This window comes from Callithrix jacchus, chromosome 5 (genome assembly GCF_049354715.1).
Source record: "Callithrix jacchus isolate 240 chromosome 5, calJac240_pri, whole genome shotgun sequence".
Lineage (NCBI taxonomy): Eukaryota > Metazoa > Chordata > Mammalia > Primates > Cebidae > Callithrix > Callithrix jacchus.
In genome coordinates this window covers 137,501,783-137,517,249 of record NC_133506.1, presented here as the reverse complement: position 1 = coordinate 137,517,249, position 15,467 = coordinate 137,501,783, and the positions used below count along the sequence as shown (strand labels likewise).

General features: G+C 58.3%; 2 protein-coding genes across 10 annotated transcripts; both read left to right on the top strand.

Moving 5' to 3' along the window:
• The first annotated feature begins 1,764 nt into the window (after nt 1-1,764).
• SIRT7 (sirtuin 7) lies at nt 1,765-7,921 on the top strand. Of its 2 annotated transcripts, XR_004743671.3 has the most exons (11): nt 1,765-1,866; nt 1,937-2,074; nt 2,187-2,291; nt 4,249-4,319; nt 4,417-4,489; nt 5,201-5,299; nt 5,373-5,609; nt 5,736-5,816; nt 6,017-6,123; nt 6,595-6,680; nt 7,276-7,921. XR_004743671.3 is itself a non-coding variant. In XM_035302132.3 (10 exons), exons 1-10 carry the CDS (start codon nt 1,774-1,776, stop codon nt 7,472-7,474), a joined length of 1,203 nt encoding a protein of 400 aa, XP_035158023.2. In that variant the 5' UTR covers nt 1,765-1,773; the 3' UTR covers nt 7,475-7,921. The 2 variants fall into 2 exon arrangements, 1 of the variants encoding a protein (XP_035158023.2); XM_035302132.3 differs by lacking the exon at nt 6,595-6,680.
• Nucleotides 7,922-8,414: 493 nt separating this feature from the next.
• PCYT2 (phosphate cytidylyltransferase 2, ethanolamine) lies at nt 8,415-15,402 on the top strand. Of its 8 annotated transcripts, none has more exons than XM_002806880.6 (14): nt 8,415-8,554; nt 10,297-10,385; nt 10,857-11,018; nt 11,249-11,315; nt 11,995-12,079; nt 12,253-12,297; nt 12,583-12,636; nt 12,939-13,077; nt 13,323-13,405; nt 13,695-13,772; nt 14,112-14,177; nt 14,359-14,424; nt 14,645-14,733; nt 14,808-15,402. In XM_002806880.6, exons 1-14 carry the CDS (start codon nt 8,466-8,468, stop codon nt 14,902-14,904), a joined length of 1,209 nt encoding a protein of 402 aa, XP_002806926.5. In that variant the 5' UTR covers nt 8,415-8,465; the 3' UTR covers nt 14,905-15,402. The 8 variants fall into 8 exon arrangements, with proteins under 8 accessions (XP_002806926.5, XP_078231144.1, XP_008996158.4 ...); XM_078375018.1 differs by having other exon boundaries at nt 8,415-9,157; XM_008997910.5 differs by lacking the exon at nt 10,857-11,018.
• The last annotated feature ends 65 nt before the right edge of the window (nt 15,403-15,467 follow it).

Genomic DNA, 15,467 nt, shown 5'->3' with positions numbered 1-15,467 from the left:
TCCTTTCAAGAGCTTTGAATTTGGAGCGACTTCCCTAGGTCTAGGGGAGTGTTCCTGTCTCCTGTCAGGCCAGCCCTGTGGAGCCACTCCATCCCTCTTCCCCTTCCTTGGGATTTCCTGACATAGATGCTGTGTTCATGTGCACATGTGAGTGTGCTGTCCTTCTGATAGCTTCATCCCGCTTTCCTACTGAGAAAAGGGTGGTGGCCTCTTCTCACCTCAGCTTTTCTGACACAGCCAATTGAGGGCTATGGCCAAGGCCAGGTCTCTCAAACTTGTCCGCCAAGTAAACCGTGATGTATGTCTTCCCTTCCACCTTGACTTTGCCCCAACTCCTCCCTTACCCTAACATGGATACTCAGATTTCAGAGAAATGCCTGGTGGGGACAGGTCAGCTCTCACCCAGAGAGTGAGGCCCTGGCTGCTGCTCCGGGTGGTGCTGGTGTTGCTGGGGCTTCAGCTCTTGGTGCATGTTTCAGATATGTGTGCATACTTCTGACCAGCAGCAGCAGCAGCAGCCTCAATAGTCAGTGCCCAGCCCACAGCCCTGAGGAGCTGCAGCCTGCTTTGGTACTATGGTAAGGTTCCATGTTGTCCTTGCTGCCTCCCGCTCTGGAGTGGCCACTTGACCAAAGCTTCCATCCACATCTGGAAAGTCTGAGCCTCGGCCTGCTACACCTTTTCCGCTCTGGGATCTTGTGTTACTTTTTTAGGCTGTGGTTTGGTGAAAGGAACCAACACATTAACGATTTTTCCCCCCAGAAGCCACTGAATAATTCTTTTGGCATAATTTTGCCTTCCTGTTGGCTGTCTGGCCTTGGAGCAGGTGGGGAGAGTGGAGTGCATAATCAGTGCCACACAGAGGCAGGGTGTGTCTGAGAGACCGATGCCTGGCCTGTCTCTGGCCTGTGTCCTGGGCGGGTGCTACACCTGCCAGACCAGTCCCCCACACATTTCCACCCTGCCCCTGGAGCAGCAGCTTTGATACCATGGGTGTCCCTTGAGTTTGAGATACAGTGTGAGAGTGTGTCCCCTATAAACTGTGAGACCTCCCTGTTCTTGGTGACCCCAGTTGGGCTTAGGCCCCTCCAGCAACCTGTGTCCCAGCCCTGCCCTTTTTCCCATCCCTCAATCTGCTAGTCCCTGAAGCCTTTAACCAAACGGGAGTGGGTTCAGAAAGCCTTCTCCTGGCAACTTAGGGCAGCAGGACAAGGGCTACCCGCATGTCCAGCCCTGTTGCTCTCCTGGCGCTGAGAGGTGGGTCCAAGCAGAGTTGATCAGTCCCTGCCTGCCCTGTCTAGGTCTAGCCAGGGTAGGCTGTGTGTGGGAGAGGACCTCGGGATCTGCTGGGGTGGGATAAAGGTTATTAAAGATCTAAGTGAGGAGGGGCTGGGGTTTGGATGCGGGCTGAGGCCCGAGAGCTCACACTTCGTGTAGGGCGGGCAGGGGCCTGACCTGCAGGGCAGTGGCCTTAGTGCCCCACCCCTGCCCTGCGCAGTATTTATTGCTAAATTATTGTCCAGGAGGGGCAGCACTGGGCCTGCCCCCCCCGGGTATTTATTGCTGTATATAGTGTATGTTTGTGATATATAAGGTTTTCTTTATTTTGTATATGATCAATAAACCTTTTAAAGAGACCGACAGGTGCTTCTTTGGAGTGACGCAATGGGCGGGGCCGGAAGGGGGGGGGCCTGGGGGCCCGGCTCACGCATGCGCCTTGGGAGCGGCCTGCCTTGTGAAGCGGAAGCGGAAGCGCGGGTCTCCAGGGGAGCCATGGCAGCTGGGGGTCTGAGCCGCTCGGAGCGCAAAGCGGCGGAGCGGGTGCGGAGGCTGCGGGAGGAGCAGCAGCGGGATCGCCTCCGCCAGGTACGCATCCGCCGCTCCCCGGCCCACCATGCCCGGCCGCCGCTGCCGCTCACCGCCCGCCTGCCCGCAGGTGTCACTCATCCTGAGGAAGGCGGCGGTGGAGCGCAGCGCGGAGGAGGTCCGGCTGCTGGCCGAGAGCGGGGACCTGGTGACGGAGTTGCAGGGCCGGAGCCGGCGGCGTGAGGGCCTAAAGCGGCGGCAGGAAGAGGTGAGTGCAGCGCGCGGAGGCCGCGGGCGCCTCGGGTTTCGGGAGCAGCTGGGGCGACGGACGGCCCAGGGTGGAGCGACCCGGGGCGGTGACCACCTTGGCGTCTCGACAGGTGTGCGACGACCCGGAGGAGCTGCGGGGGAAAGTCCGGGAGTTGGCCAGCGCCATCCGGAACGCCAAATACTTGGTCGTTTACACAGGCGCGGGAATCAGCACGGTAGGGAGGAAGGCAGGGATTGGTGGGGGGTGCCCCTTCTGGGAGGTGGACCCCAGGACGGTGTATGCGCTCCAGTTGGTTAACTCCCCAATCGTGAAAAACTCATCTTTAAAGCAGCTCTAAGGTTTTTTCCTTTTTTAGAAAAACACGAAACGACCAAAACTTACCTAAGGTAAAGACTTCTTAAATGCTTGGCCTCTATTACAGCCAGTTAAAAACAAAAAAGCAGATATGAATGGGATGTAGTAGCCAACTGCTCTCAGGCACCCCCAGGTTATGTGGACAGAGCTAAGCCCAAAATTGTCTTGTGATTCTCCACTCTGTTCTCTGCATGTTGAGGGAAGATAAAAAGAAAGTGACACAGTAAGAGTCGGACTATACCAGGTAAAGGAGAGAATTGCAATGCGTTTTGAGAAGTTTCACTGACAAGCTCTCCTGGGCTGTGAGACATCACTAGCTTCGAAAATGTAGCTGGCACCTTGTCCATCGAGTCTAATGGGTGAGCATGGAGTGCTAGGCACGCCTGGGTATAGCAGATCTGAACGCCAGGTGATTTCTGTTCTCAGGAAGCGTTTAGATGACAAGAATCAGGCATGTGAACAAACAACTGTAAGGTAAAGCTGGCTGTGCTAGATCACTAGAACAAACCCAGACAAACACACTGTCCTCATGGAGTTGAGAAACCCATCTGTGTTGGCTTTTTGTGGGAGGTGGCCATGAGTTGGGCCTTGAAGAAAAGAAGGTGGGAATGAGGCACTACAAGCAAATAATAATAGAAGCTCAGCAGCAAGAATGCAGAAAAGGAGTTCATTGCTAACTTAGATACCTGGAGCCCTTGGGGTTTGGGTCTCCTACCGCCACAGTCATGTGTGAAAGTCCAGTCATGCTGGGCGCGCTGGCTTACGCCTGTGATCCCAGCACTTTGGGAGGCTGAGGCGGACAGATCACGAGGTCAGTAGTTCAAGACCAGCCTGGCCAACATGGTGAAACCCTGTCTCTACTAAAAATACAAAAATTAGCCAGGCGTGGTGGCGGGTGCTTGTAATACCAGTTACTTGGGAGGCTGAGGCAGAAGAACCACTTGAAACCGGAAAGTGGAGGTTACAGTGAACCGACATCTTGCCACTGCATTCCAGCCTGGGTGAAAGAGCAAAATTCCATCTTGAAAAAAAAGTCCAGTAATATAATTATATAGCAATCATGTGACCTCTTACAGAGAACTTCCAGTGGCAACTGAGAGCACATGCAGCTCGTGGATTTCATGTTACTGTTTGAGGTTCCCCTCTTGAATGTGACTGTCTGAATACTGCTGTCCAGGGCGGGTGTGTGTTTCTGAGTTTAAGCAGGAGTTGGGAGATGACTTCCCCAGTAGGAAACACAAGACACCTTTATCCTGGCATGTCTTCTCAGTCCTTCTCTGGGCCTCAGTTTGTTTCACAGGATTGGAAACCTGGGAAGTTAGATGCTTATCTCATCTGGAGAGGTGGTTCTGCTTTTGTTAAGGTGGAGCAGGAACCCTTAGCATCTGGATATGAGAATGGACATTTGCCTGCCCCCACCTAGGGATTCACCATTTGCTAAATGTGTGAGCTGTGGGCTCGGCCCTGGGGATGCTTAGGAACATGACTTGTCTTCCCCTGCCATGTGAAGGACACATGTGCCACAGAGCCCAGCTTTGTGCTTGGTGCCAGAAAGGCTCCCAGAGACAGGCAGGGCTGTGTTTAACCTGGAAGGATAAGCTGGGCCAGGCAGGAAATGGAAGTCCAGGTAGAAGGGAGGGGCCAAATTGCGGTACACACCATATGGGCTCAGGTTGGTCAGCCTGTGGAATGCATAGAGGCCAACGTGCAGGCCAGCCCGGATGCAGCAGGAGGGACAGTGGCTCCCTGTTTCTGGGAATTCTGCCAGTACCTACAGTGGTGCCTTTACTTGGCTTGCCTTTTTTCTTGACATGCAGGCAGCCTCTATCCCAGACTACAGGGGCCCTAATGGAGTGTGGACGCTGCTTCAAAAAGGGAGAAGTATTAGGTAAGTGGGCCAAGCGTGGCCTCCCACATGGGCTGAGCAAGGGCAGTGTGGGCCTGAGCTCCAGCTCCCTTCACCTTGCCTTCCCTCCGCCTGGTAGTGCTGCTGACCTGAGCGAGGCTGAGCCAACCCTCACCCACATGAGCATCACCCGTTTGCATGAACAGAAGCTGGTAAGAGCCCAAGGCGGCTGGTACACTTGGCAGAGCATCTTGGTGCTCAGTGGACAACTGCATCCTGCCTCTGTCTACCGCTTGACTCCCATGATGAGCACCCACCAAGTGGGTTAGACCCCGGGTTGGATCCTCCCCCTGCTTCCTCTCCAAGACAGAAGGGCAGCGCCCCCTCTGAACCATCTCATCCACAGCCAGCCTCAGACCCAGAGGTGCCAGTGGCCTTTCCCCTTTGTGATTCCTTTGCATTTTTCTGTGGATCTCAGAAGCCATCCTAGTCACAGGGGAGGCTTGTAGGAATTCTCTGGGGACCTTCTGCTGAACACCCTCAACCAAGGCACCGGTAGGGGTTGATCTGCTTGGGTCCGAAGGGACCTGAAACATCATGACCCACAAGAGCATGGATCCAGAGCAAAGTGACCCTTGCCAAAGCCCCAAGCCACTTCCCAACCTTGCTGGGACGGTACAGCCTCTTGCCCTCCCAGCCAATCTGGGTGCATCAGGGCTGGAGGGAAGGGCACAGCGCCACCCACCATAGGCCCTCTTGAGTCTTGGTGGTTGGTCCTATTGTGTGTTGTACTTTCAAAGGCTCTCTGTGGGGTTGGAGTTGTTCCTGGTCTTGGGAGCCATCAGCTGGGTTCAGAACAGCCTCTCTGTGGCCTTGTTTTGATATCCCCACCCTCTGACAGCCCTTCCCATTCCACCTTCCAGGTGCAGCATGTGGTGTCTCAGAACTGTGACGGGCTCCACCTGAGGAGCGGGCTGCCACGAACGGCCATCTCAGAGCTCCACGGGAACATGTACATTGAAGTGAGCAGTCCTAAGGGGACCCGGGAACTCCACGGGCAGGCGGGTCCCACTCACTGTGCCCTCTCCTCTTCAGGTCTGCACTTCCTGCGTTCCCAACAGGGAGTACATTCGGGTATTCGATGTGACGGAGCGCACCGCTCTCCACAGACACCAGACAGGCCGGACCTGCCACAAGTGTGGGGCCCAGCTCCGGGACACAATTGTGCACTTTGGGGAGAGGGGGACGTTGGGGCAGCCTCTGAACTGGGAGGCGGCAACTGAGGCTGCCAGCAGAGCAGACACCATCCTGTGTCTGGGGTCCAGCCTGAAGGTGCGTGCCAACGACACCATGAATGAGCTGAGCCCCCACCTGCCCAAGGGTGTCCAGCTCTGCAGCCCAGCACTCTACAGCCTTGTCCCTTGTGTGTGTGCTGTGTCTGTCCGTCTGTTCCCACAGGTTCTAAAGAAGTACCCCCGCCTCTGGTGCATGACCAAGCCTCCTAGCCGGCGGCCCAAGCTCTACATTGTGAACTTGCAGGTATCTCGGGTGCTGAGAGCCACATGCTCGGACCTGGGCCTTAGAATGCAGAGCCAGAGACACCCATGCACCAGGGCAGTCTGATAGGGTCCCCCGTGGGTGTTCAGGGAGCAACGACCGAGGCCACCTGGGCCGAGGCTGACAAGCCACTAGGAAGGATTGGGCTGCTTTTACCCTCATTTGGCTTTCCCTGTCCTCAGTGGACCCCAAAGGATGACTGGGCCGCCCTGAAGCTACATGGGAAGTGTGATGACGTTATGCGGCTCCTCATGGCCGAGCTGGGCTTGGAGATCCCTGCCTATAGCAGGTGAGTGGGCCTCCGCAGCAGCCCGTTTACCCGCACCTCATGTGCTGGGCCTTGTCTGTCTTCTTTCATGAGCTGAGCGTGGAGGAGGCTCTGAGGTGTTCGCAGCGATGTCTGAGGCGTGACTGAGGCGTGGTGGTCTCCAGAGGGCCTGACCTTGGTGTTTGGCCGAGACTATGCATGGGCCACTCGTGCGCCAGCTGATGGTGCACAGAATCCCTAAGGGGAGAGGGATTCTGCCCGCATGCTGCTGCTCCAGGCCTCCCCATGGAGCTCTCTGAGATGCCTGGTGGGAAATGTCTCGAGGGGACGTGCACTCAGCAGTCTGGTCAGACAGAATCTGTGCTTGGTTTTGGGAGTTGGCGTATTTTGGGAAAGCTTAAACTTGTGCTTTAATACAGAATTTGTGCTAATTTAGACTTGGTGTATGTATTGAGTAAAAAGTTTACACTCTCTTTCTCTGTGAATTTTCAGGGTCTTATAGGGGAAATCAATAACTTCTTTTAATCAAAGGGTTCAAGAATTAAGGATCCCTTCGCCTTCTGGGCCTGGCACTTCTTGTATGTTATGTGTGTGGTGTTCTGTGATGTGGGCTATCGTGTACTGTATTTTTTTTTTTTTTACATTAACTTAGCTCATTTTCCTTATCAGTGCTTATCTGTATCTTAAGTTATGATCTGTGGTTCTACATCTCAGTAAGACACATGGTTTCTTCACGGTGTCGTCTGTAGGCCACGCCTCCCTAGTCAGCTGGGAAAGGGGAGAGGGTCTGGTCCACCTGCCCCTGGCCTTACAAGTCAAAGGTGGGGCCCAGAGTTGCTAGTGACTCATCCCTGGAGACGGAGGCAGCCCTGGGGCCACTGCTGCCCCGCCCTGTGTGTGCACGCTGCTCAGTGGTGGATGAGGACACGGAGTTCTGAGGAGACCAAGCTAGCTAATGTGGGCACTGACCTTTAGTGACACCTGAGAGGTGACCTCTCCCACATCCGTTCTGCAGCTTGGTAACAAGCTGCCACCAACTGGAGCCCAGCCGCGGTTGACACGGGAGGGAAGGGGATGGGAAGGCAGGGACCGCAGACAGCTTTCCCGAGCTGGGGAGGGTGTGACTTCGAGAGGCTCCCAGGCCTGCCTGATGCAGCTTTCCCTTTTTGGCAGGTGGCAGGATCCCATTTTCTCACTGGCGACTCCCCTGCGTGCTGATGAAGAAGGTAGCCACAGTCGGAAGTCGCTGTGCAGAAGCAGAGAGGAGGCCCCACCTGGAGACCGGGGTGTACCACTTAGCTCAGCCCCCATTCTAGGGGGCTGGTTTGGCAGAGGCTGCACAAAACGCACAAAAAGGAAGAAAGTGACGTAACCTGGTGCTCAATGAAGAACAGCTGGCACTTTGCAAATGGCCAGTGTCACGGTGAAGGCTGGGTTGTCCCACAGGTCTAATGAGAACTTTGGGGATGACGTTTTCACCATGACATCTTTAGCCATTTGTCCTTGCAGAAGCCCCTTGCACTGCTGCGGTTGTCTCCTGATACAGCTTGGCCATCCTCTATGTCAAGAGGTGGCAGCCGCCCCTTTCTGTGAGAACGGAACTCGGGTTATTTCAGCTCTGGCCCGCAGAGGAAGCGCCCAGCTGCCTTCCCTCATTCACCAGGCCAGTCTCAGGGCCTCACCCCATTTCTACTACTAATGAAAAAGTGTGAACTTTATAAAACCCTCTTTCTGTACTGAATGTGCGGTGGAGGGATGGCTCCGAGCCTCGGCTCTATGCAGACCTTTTTATTCCTATTAAATATTTCTCTGCACTGGCCTCCAGTGTCCGCGAGTGGTTGTCGCGGGCTCCCCAGGCGCAGGTCCACTGCCTGGCAATGTGGTCCTGGCTTAAAAACTCCACAATGATGAATATTATTATGCCAAAAAATAACAAGGAAAAAAAAAACCCTGCTTGGGACAGCGCCCCGTGGGGGTTCATGGAGGCGGCGGCGGCGGCGGGACCCCCCGCGCTCCGCACTGCCAGGCCCGCCCTTTGCCAGGAGTAGGCGGTGCGGAGAGGCCAGGTGTGGGCAGGGGGCGGGGCTCTGGCCGTGCGTGTGGGGGGGCGGGACCGTCGGGGTCTCACGCTATTGGCCGTGCGCGGAGGTGCGGTGGGGCGCAGCCTTCGAGGGCGGGGCACGGTCCGGAGTGCCCGTCGCGGGTCCGGGACGGCGGAGGCGGGACTCGGGTCGGCGGCTCACACCATTGGCTGTAAGGAGCGGGTGAGGCCCGCGTGACGGCGGTTGCGCATGCGCCAGGCGGGCGGCGGCGCTCGGAGTCGCCGGGAGCTGCCAGGCTGGCTGCGCCGCCGCTGCGGAGCCATGATCCGGAATGGGCGCGGGGCTCCTGGCGGCGCAGAGCAGCTGGCCCCGGAGGGCAGACGCGCTGTGCGGGTGTGGTGCGACGGCTGGTGAGCACAGGGCCGGGGCGGGCTGTGGGGTCGCCGGGGCCGGCTTCTTTTCGGAGCGCTGAGCCGGCCGTTACACGGGGACCGGGCCCCCGTTCCAGGTAGCGTCCGCGTCCGGCGTGGGCCGGGGCTGCCAGGCTGCGAGGCGCGCCCGCCGGGAGGGTCGGGCTCCAGAGGCTTCGCGCCCTATCGTGGGCGCCCCCGTCTGTCCGTGGCGGAGGCCTCATCCGGTCGCGACGACCCATCCAGTGCAGCCACCGCGCTGAGATCTGGAGCGAAGGCCTCCCCGCTTCTCCGTGACCACCAGACACCAGCTTGCCCGGCTGCAGCCCAGGGTTCCCCTGGCCCTTGGGCGAGCGCCCCTGTAGCTGGACAGCAGGTGTGACCTGCCTGTTCGAGACCCGCAGTGTCTCAACTGCGGGAGGAGGACCTGGGTCCTCCTCCGCGGGTCTGGAATTCGATCGGCCTTCTCTTGCCAGACAGAGGGCATTGTTTTCAGAAAAGTTTGGGGTTGTCAACAAGTGAAAGGAAGATGACCTTTACTGATAATTTGCTGTCTCTGATCCTTTCACATGCCTAACGGACGGCACGTGAGTTGCCACGAAGGTTAGCCCTTCCTAGGAGAAAACGGGACCTTGTTCTCTTTGTCTGAGTCACCTCTTGGGAGAAGGAATGTGGCTTTGTGTCAGTGGACTTTGACCTTGCCCTGATCAGGCTCCAACCCCATGTGCTTGTAGGCTGCAGTGACTAGACCCAGTCCCATTCCAGGCTGTGCTCCACTGGCCCAGCCTCTGACGCCTCCTCCCCTCCAGCCTGTCCAGTGGGTACATGGGCCCACCAGACTTGACCTTGCATGTCTGCTGGGGATCCGTGCACTGTGGCAGGGGTGCTGGGTGCCCATGCTGGGAGGAAGCAGTGACACTCATGGAGCAGCTCTGTGTACTGTGTGGGGCTGCCAGGGTCACATCTCTCCCTGAAGAGGCAGGGACAGCTTCGTCCACTCTTGAGGGGATGGGCAGCTGCTGTAAGGAAGAGGCAAATAACCCAGGCCAGTGGGGCCCAGTTTGTGGCAGGGCTGTGTAGCCTTGGGCTTGAGAGTCAATGTGTTCCCAGACCCAGATTTGTGAATGAAAACTCTAGAACCAGGTGGCAAGGCAGTGGCTGCTCACACTGAGAGTGAAGTCTACTAAGCTTCAGAGACCACTGGGGTGGAGGAAACAGGATCTTCAGGGCCAGTGATTCCCAGGGCCACCTTCTGTGGTTGGGTTTGTTTTGGGGTGGCCCCAGGGACTCTTCACTTCTCTCAAGGCAGTCGAGGATCCAATCCCACGCCAAGAGTTAACACTGGCTTATTTTGAAGTGAGTGCCCAGGGCAGTTTATATTTGGTGAGGGGATAGGACAAGGACAGAGTGCTCAGAGGTGTGGGACACGGGGCCCTGCAGCTTTCAGTGGGTTCCGGTCTGTCCTACACCCACCAGTCCTCTGGACCCGGCCAGGCCTTGACATTCCTGCTGCTGCTACCCTTTCTAGATCTGGCACAGAGGTCACACCGTTAGGCCCAGAAGCCAGTGGGGTGGAGAACTGAGCACCTGTACCCCGAATCCCAGCCCCAGGGCTCCCAGCAGCAACTTCTCAGAGCACTTCCTAAGGTGTCCTCAGAGGAGCAAAGCTTTGCCCTGAAGCCATAGGGCTACCTGGTTCCCACCCTTGGCATGGGGACCAGCTGCTCTCTCTTTCTCCACAGCTATGACATGGTGCATTACGGCCACTCCAACCAGCTGCGCCAGGCACGGGCCATGGGTGACTACCTCATCGTGGGCGTGCACACTGATGGTATGCACAGGCAGCCTCGCCCACCCACTGCCCCACAGCCCTCCTGTGGGTTGCGCCTGTTGACTGAAAGCCTGCAAACCTGGGATTCCCTTGCCAGGACATAGCTGCAGGGGAGGGCACTGTAGGCTCACCCAGCCGGCCCCAGCTGAGGATGGCCTAATGCCTTTCCCATCTTGCACTTCCTGTCCCAGCTCAAGAGAAGGGGCATCTGCTCCTCACCACCGCCAGCATGGGTCCCAGCCCCTCAGGGGCTGAGCACCTGCTTGTTGGAAGGAATCCCTGCCTTTGCCTGAGACTCTCAAGGGGGAGAGAGCCACCCAGTTGATCAGCACTAGTGGGCTAAGGACTGGCAAGAGACGCAGCCTGCCCTCTGCCCTCATGTGTGGCTACAGCTGGGGGCTGAGAAGCGACCTCCTATCCAAGGGGCCAGGTGGGCTGGGGTCCCCAGTGTCCCCCTTGTTCTTTTCCTAGAGGAGATTGCCAAGCACAAGGGGCCCCCGGTGTTCACTCAGGAGGAGAGATACAAGATGGTGCAGGCCATCAAGTGGGTGGATGAGGTGGTGCCAGCGGCCCCCTACGTCACTACACTAGAGACTCTGGACAAATACAACTGTGACTTCTGTGTTCACGGCAGTGAGTGTTGGGGATGGGACCTGGAGTCCTGGGGATGTTAGGTGGCTCAGGATCAGATCTGCTGGTGGGACATCCAGGGACAGGGAGCCTCCATGCCCTTCGAGGATCTGAGACTACCTAGAAATGGGCACATGGACACTAGAGCAGGCCAGGGGCTTGGAGGGTCCTGGGCCCTGAAGGTCCTGATGGCTTTGGGTTAAGGATCCATGTCCTTGTGTGTTATTGCTTAGATGACATCACTCTGACTGTAGATGGCCGGGACACCTATGAGGAGGTAAAGCAGGCTGGGAGGTACAGGTGAGTCTCTACCTCGAGCCCAGCTGTCCAGGGAGCTGGGCACGGGGCTCCCTCCAGCTAATGCTTTGCTATTTCCTGGGAGCCCATAATGGAGCGTCTGAGTCCTGGGGACTTGAGGGAAGGGGGCAGCATTGTGGGGTGCACCTGGTGGCCCTCGCCATTTGGTGCTGCAGACTCATGGTCCCAAAGCTCCAAAGGCACAGCTTTGTGAGGTGATGGCTGTGGAGCTTGGGGGATGTGGCTGGCACTGCCGGGGAGCTGGCACTATATCTCAATTACCAAACGTTAGGGAGCACAAGGCCAATGGCTCCTGCATGGGATGCTGCAGCCAGGAATTCGCTTGGCCACAGATACTCACTGGGCAGGACATGGGCATGAGGGAGGCAGGAGCAGAGCCACCACCCCAGTGCCCGCCCTCTACCTACCATTGCATACCTGTGCCCCAGTGAGGGTCCTTTCCATGCTCCCATCCCTCCCTTCAGTCAGTAAAAGAATGGAGGCCTTCCTCACGTTCCCAGCCCAGGTTTTGTCGTGGCCTTGCACAGAGAGGGGATCCTCAGTCTTCGGGCAGCTGTAGGTTCTGCCACAGCGGGACCGCTAGTGTCCCCAGTAGTGGTAGCTGGAGGCAGAGCCTTGCAAGTGCCCCAGGAAGAGACCCCACTCCCTCTCTGTCCCCCAGAGAGTGCAAGCGTACACAGGGAGTGTCCACCACAGACCTTGTGGGCCGCATGCTGCTGGTGACTAAAGCCCACCACAGCAGCCAGGTGAGTAGGGGGCAGAATCCCCGAGGCCCCTGGGTCCAGGTCGCCATGGGAAAGGATGAGCATCTCCCTGCCCCCTCAGGGCCCTCCTGCCCACACTCCCCATCCCCGCCTGGTCCTGGGGTGGCCACGCGTGGAGGGCAGGCCCTTCAGCCCTGCTGTGCTCTTCTGTGCAGGAGATGTCCTCTGAGTACCGGGAATATGCAGACAGTTTTGGCAAGGTGAGTGTGGCCATGCAGGGGAGCTGAGCACACAGCTACAGAGGCTACCCTCAGCCGCCTGTCCCAGCCATCCCTTGGGGAAAGGCCAGCCCAGAGCCTCACCCTCCACCCTGCTGGCCAGCAGTGACCGCCAGGCTCAGCCGACTGATGGGTGCTGGGAGGGAGGGCAGTCAGGTGGTGGCACTGGCTGGCCAGTCACAGCAGCCACTGTTTGGAGGAGGAGCAAGAACTGCCCGTGGACAGGTGGCCTCTAACCAAGTGGCCGGGTCCTTTCTCCCTTTGTAGCCCCGTCACCCGATACCCGCCGGGGACATACTTTCCTCAGAAGGCTCCTCCCAGGTGACCAGAGGGTGGTCTCAGGGTGCCAGGTCCCTCCCAAGGGCTGTGTGCACTGGCCACCCGGTTCTGGGCCTCCTCCTGGCGGTCAGTGGCTGGGCTGAGGTGGTGTCAGCTGTGGTGCCTACTATGGCTGTGGGTGCGCCACAGTCCCACCTGCTACCTGGCCTGGCAGTGTGTCCCCTGCCCGAGGTGACTGCCTGGAAATGGGTTGCTGGCAGGCAACAGCTGAGGGTTTGGTGACCTGGCAAGGGCAGCACCTGGGAGGCCTCCCCTGCCAACCTGCTCCCTCTCTCGGCTTACAGTGCCCTGGGGGGCGGAACCCCTGGACTGGGGTATCCCAGTTTCTGCAGACATCCCAGAAGATCATCCAGTTTGCTTCTGGGAAAGAGCCCCAACCAGGGGAGACAGTCATCTATGTGGCTGGCGCTTTTGACCTGTTCCGTATCCTCTGGACCTCTACTGCTCCCTATGTGTGCCACGTGGGGTGGGACCCAGGGGCCTCACTTGACTCCTTGGAGCCCCCAGACTGGGCTGGGTTGCAGGGGAGCAGCTGTTGGAGGGAGGATGGCGGGAGGCCCCTGGGCACGAGCTGTCGGAGGGAGGATGGTGGGAGGCCCCTGGGCACCAGCTGTCAGGGAGTTGCCCCCTGCCATCCCCTTCCCAGCTACTTCTTAACCTGGGCACAGACATTGGGCATGTGGACTTCCTGGAGAAGGTACACAGGCTGGCAGAGAGGCCCTACATCATAGCTGGCTTGCACTTTGACCAGGTCACTGCCCAGTGCCCTCTTGCTCCCTGGGCCCCTGGGTAGCTGATAGGCCCTTAAGGGGGCCCTAAGAGTTGGGTGCAGATGGTCTCTGGGAGGAGGAGGTCTGAGGTGAAGTCAAAGGAGACCCTGGGGGGTGATCATGGGCTTCTGGGGTCCAGGTCTGTCCTGTCTGGGCATCCCCACAAGGGCGGGCATCCTCCTCGACCTCTTCCCACAAGGGACAGCAGGGAAGGGTCATACCCTGTCCACCTGAAGTCTCTGGGCTGAGCCAGCATCACTCTGGCCACAGGAGGTCAATCACTACAAGGGGAAGAACTACCCTATCATGAACCTGCATGAGCGGACCCTGAGTGTGCTGGCTTGCCGGGTGAGTGGGGGCCAGGAGCCAGCCCAGGAATGGGGGGACATCCCTACAACATCTCCCCACCAAGGGCTCCCTGAACCAGGGCAGGGCCACATCCAGCACTCCGAGTTCTGTGGCACCTGCCCATACCTGTTTGGTGAGGCAGGAGTTGGGGTGGCCAGATCTCCAGGTGCTGTTCCTTCTCGACTCACAGAGAAGCCCAAGGGGTCCCCAGCCAGCCCAGCCCATCCCTGCTACTCACTGGCAGCCCTGCCCCATGTCTGGACTGTCTCCCACCACCCGCTGGCCCTGGCTTAACAGTAGCAGAGACCAAGCAAACCTTTCTGCCCACTGTCCCCACAGTACGTGTCAGAAGTGGTGATTGGGGCCCCATACGCAGTCACAGCAGAGCTCCTAAGTCACTTCAAGGTGAGGCTCCGCATGGGCTGGGAGTGCCGTCTGGCCGTGGGCTCCTAGGTGGGGCCTAGGAGGTGCCTGGGCTGAGGAATGGGCAGGGTCAGCTCTCCTAACCCCGGGGCCTGTGCTGGGCTGTGGGTGGCGACGGTGGCTGCCTCCCTGGGGAGGGCTCCTGACCCCCCTCCTTCTCCAGGTGGACCTGGTGTGTCACGGAAAGACAGAAATTATACCGGACAGGGATGGCTCCGACCCATACCAGGCAGGTCATGGCCCTCGCTGGGCACAGGGGTTGCCATTGGCACTTCCCACTTAATGCCTCACTGTACCTGCCTGGGAAACAGGCACAGTGGCCACAGCTGCTCTGACTGCACCACTCCCACGGGACCCTGGGTGCTGGTCTCTCTCTGGGACAGGGCACTGGATGGGTCCTAGGGAGGTCAGCAGGAACCTTCATCCCCCTCCTCCTCTCTGGACCCCAGGAGCCCAAGAGAAGGGGCATCTTCCGTCAGATTGACAGTGGCAGCGACCTCACCACAGACCTCATTGTCCAGAGGATCATCACCAACAGGTGAAGCTGGCAGGGGACACTTTGGAGCCACCTCGTAGGCGCCCTCCACTAGACTCACCCTGCCCTCCCCCCAGGTTGGAGTATGAGGCGCGAAACCAGAAGAAAGAAGCCAAGGAGCTGGCCTTCCTGGAGGCTGTCAGGCAGCAGGCAGCCCAGCCCCTGGGGGAGTGAGATGGTGGCTTCTGACCTGGTGGAGGCTCTGGCCAGCCCTCACCCTGCTCTGCTTCTGCACCTTCTGCATTTGCCATAGGACTCTGGGCCGCCCTCTCTAACTGGCCTGGCTATGGAAAGGCTGGTGAGGACTTTGCCTCTTGCCTGCTTTCAAGGCACCTGGTTCACAGCAGGCTCTCTGCCCTTTCAGTGAAGTTGCTCAGAGAGGGCGTCCAGCACCTGGACAGAGGCCACACTGACTGCCCACCGAGCTGTGGTGGGAAATGCAGAACAGAGGGCTTTAGGGAGCAGTGACCAGGGTCACCCCTTTAGTTCTCTGGGTACAGACCATGCCACCTCCCACTTGGCACCCCCCAACACAGTGTCCTGCCACCTGGAAAACGTGCTTGCCTTTCTCCCTGGCAGCTTCCTGGCTCTCCTTATGGACTCCATTCTGTTTGAATATAATGGCTAATGTAAATCTCTTTGGTATAACCAAATAAAGCCTGGTGGCAGTGCTGTGCGCGGTTCCCCGCCCTGCTGGGAAGGACTGGGGAACCACCCACCCAGCAAGGAATGCCTCT

Excerpts from the sequence above, each read along its gene's own strand:
- PCYT2 (XM_002806880.6), top strand. The coding sequence starts at position 8,466 with ATGATCCGGAATGGGCGCGGGGCTCCTGGCGGCGCAGAGCAGCTGGCC. Across the intron at positions 11,316-11,994 it reads AAGCAGGCTGGGAGGTACAG|AGAGTGCAAGCGTACACAGG; the intron begins GTGAGTCTCTAC and ends TCTGTCCCCCAG. Across the intron at positions 13,406-13,694 it reads CTGGCTTGCACTTTGACCAG|GAGGTCAATCACTACAAGGG; the intron begins GTCACTGCCCAG and ends CTCTGGCCACAG.
- SIRT7 (XM_035302132.3), top strand. The coding sequence starts at position 1,774 with ATGGCAGCTGGGGGTCTGAGCCGCTCGGAGCGCAAAGCGGCGGAGCGG. Across the intron at positions 2,292-4,248 it reads CAGGCGCGGGAATCAGCACG|GCAGCCTCTATCCCAGACTA; the intron begins GTAGGGAGGAAG and ends CTTGACATGCAG. Across the intron at positions 4,320-4,416 it reads CAAAAAGGGAGAAGTATTAG|TGCTGCTGACCTGAGCGAGG; the intron begins GTAAGTGGGCCA and ends TCCGCCTGGTAG.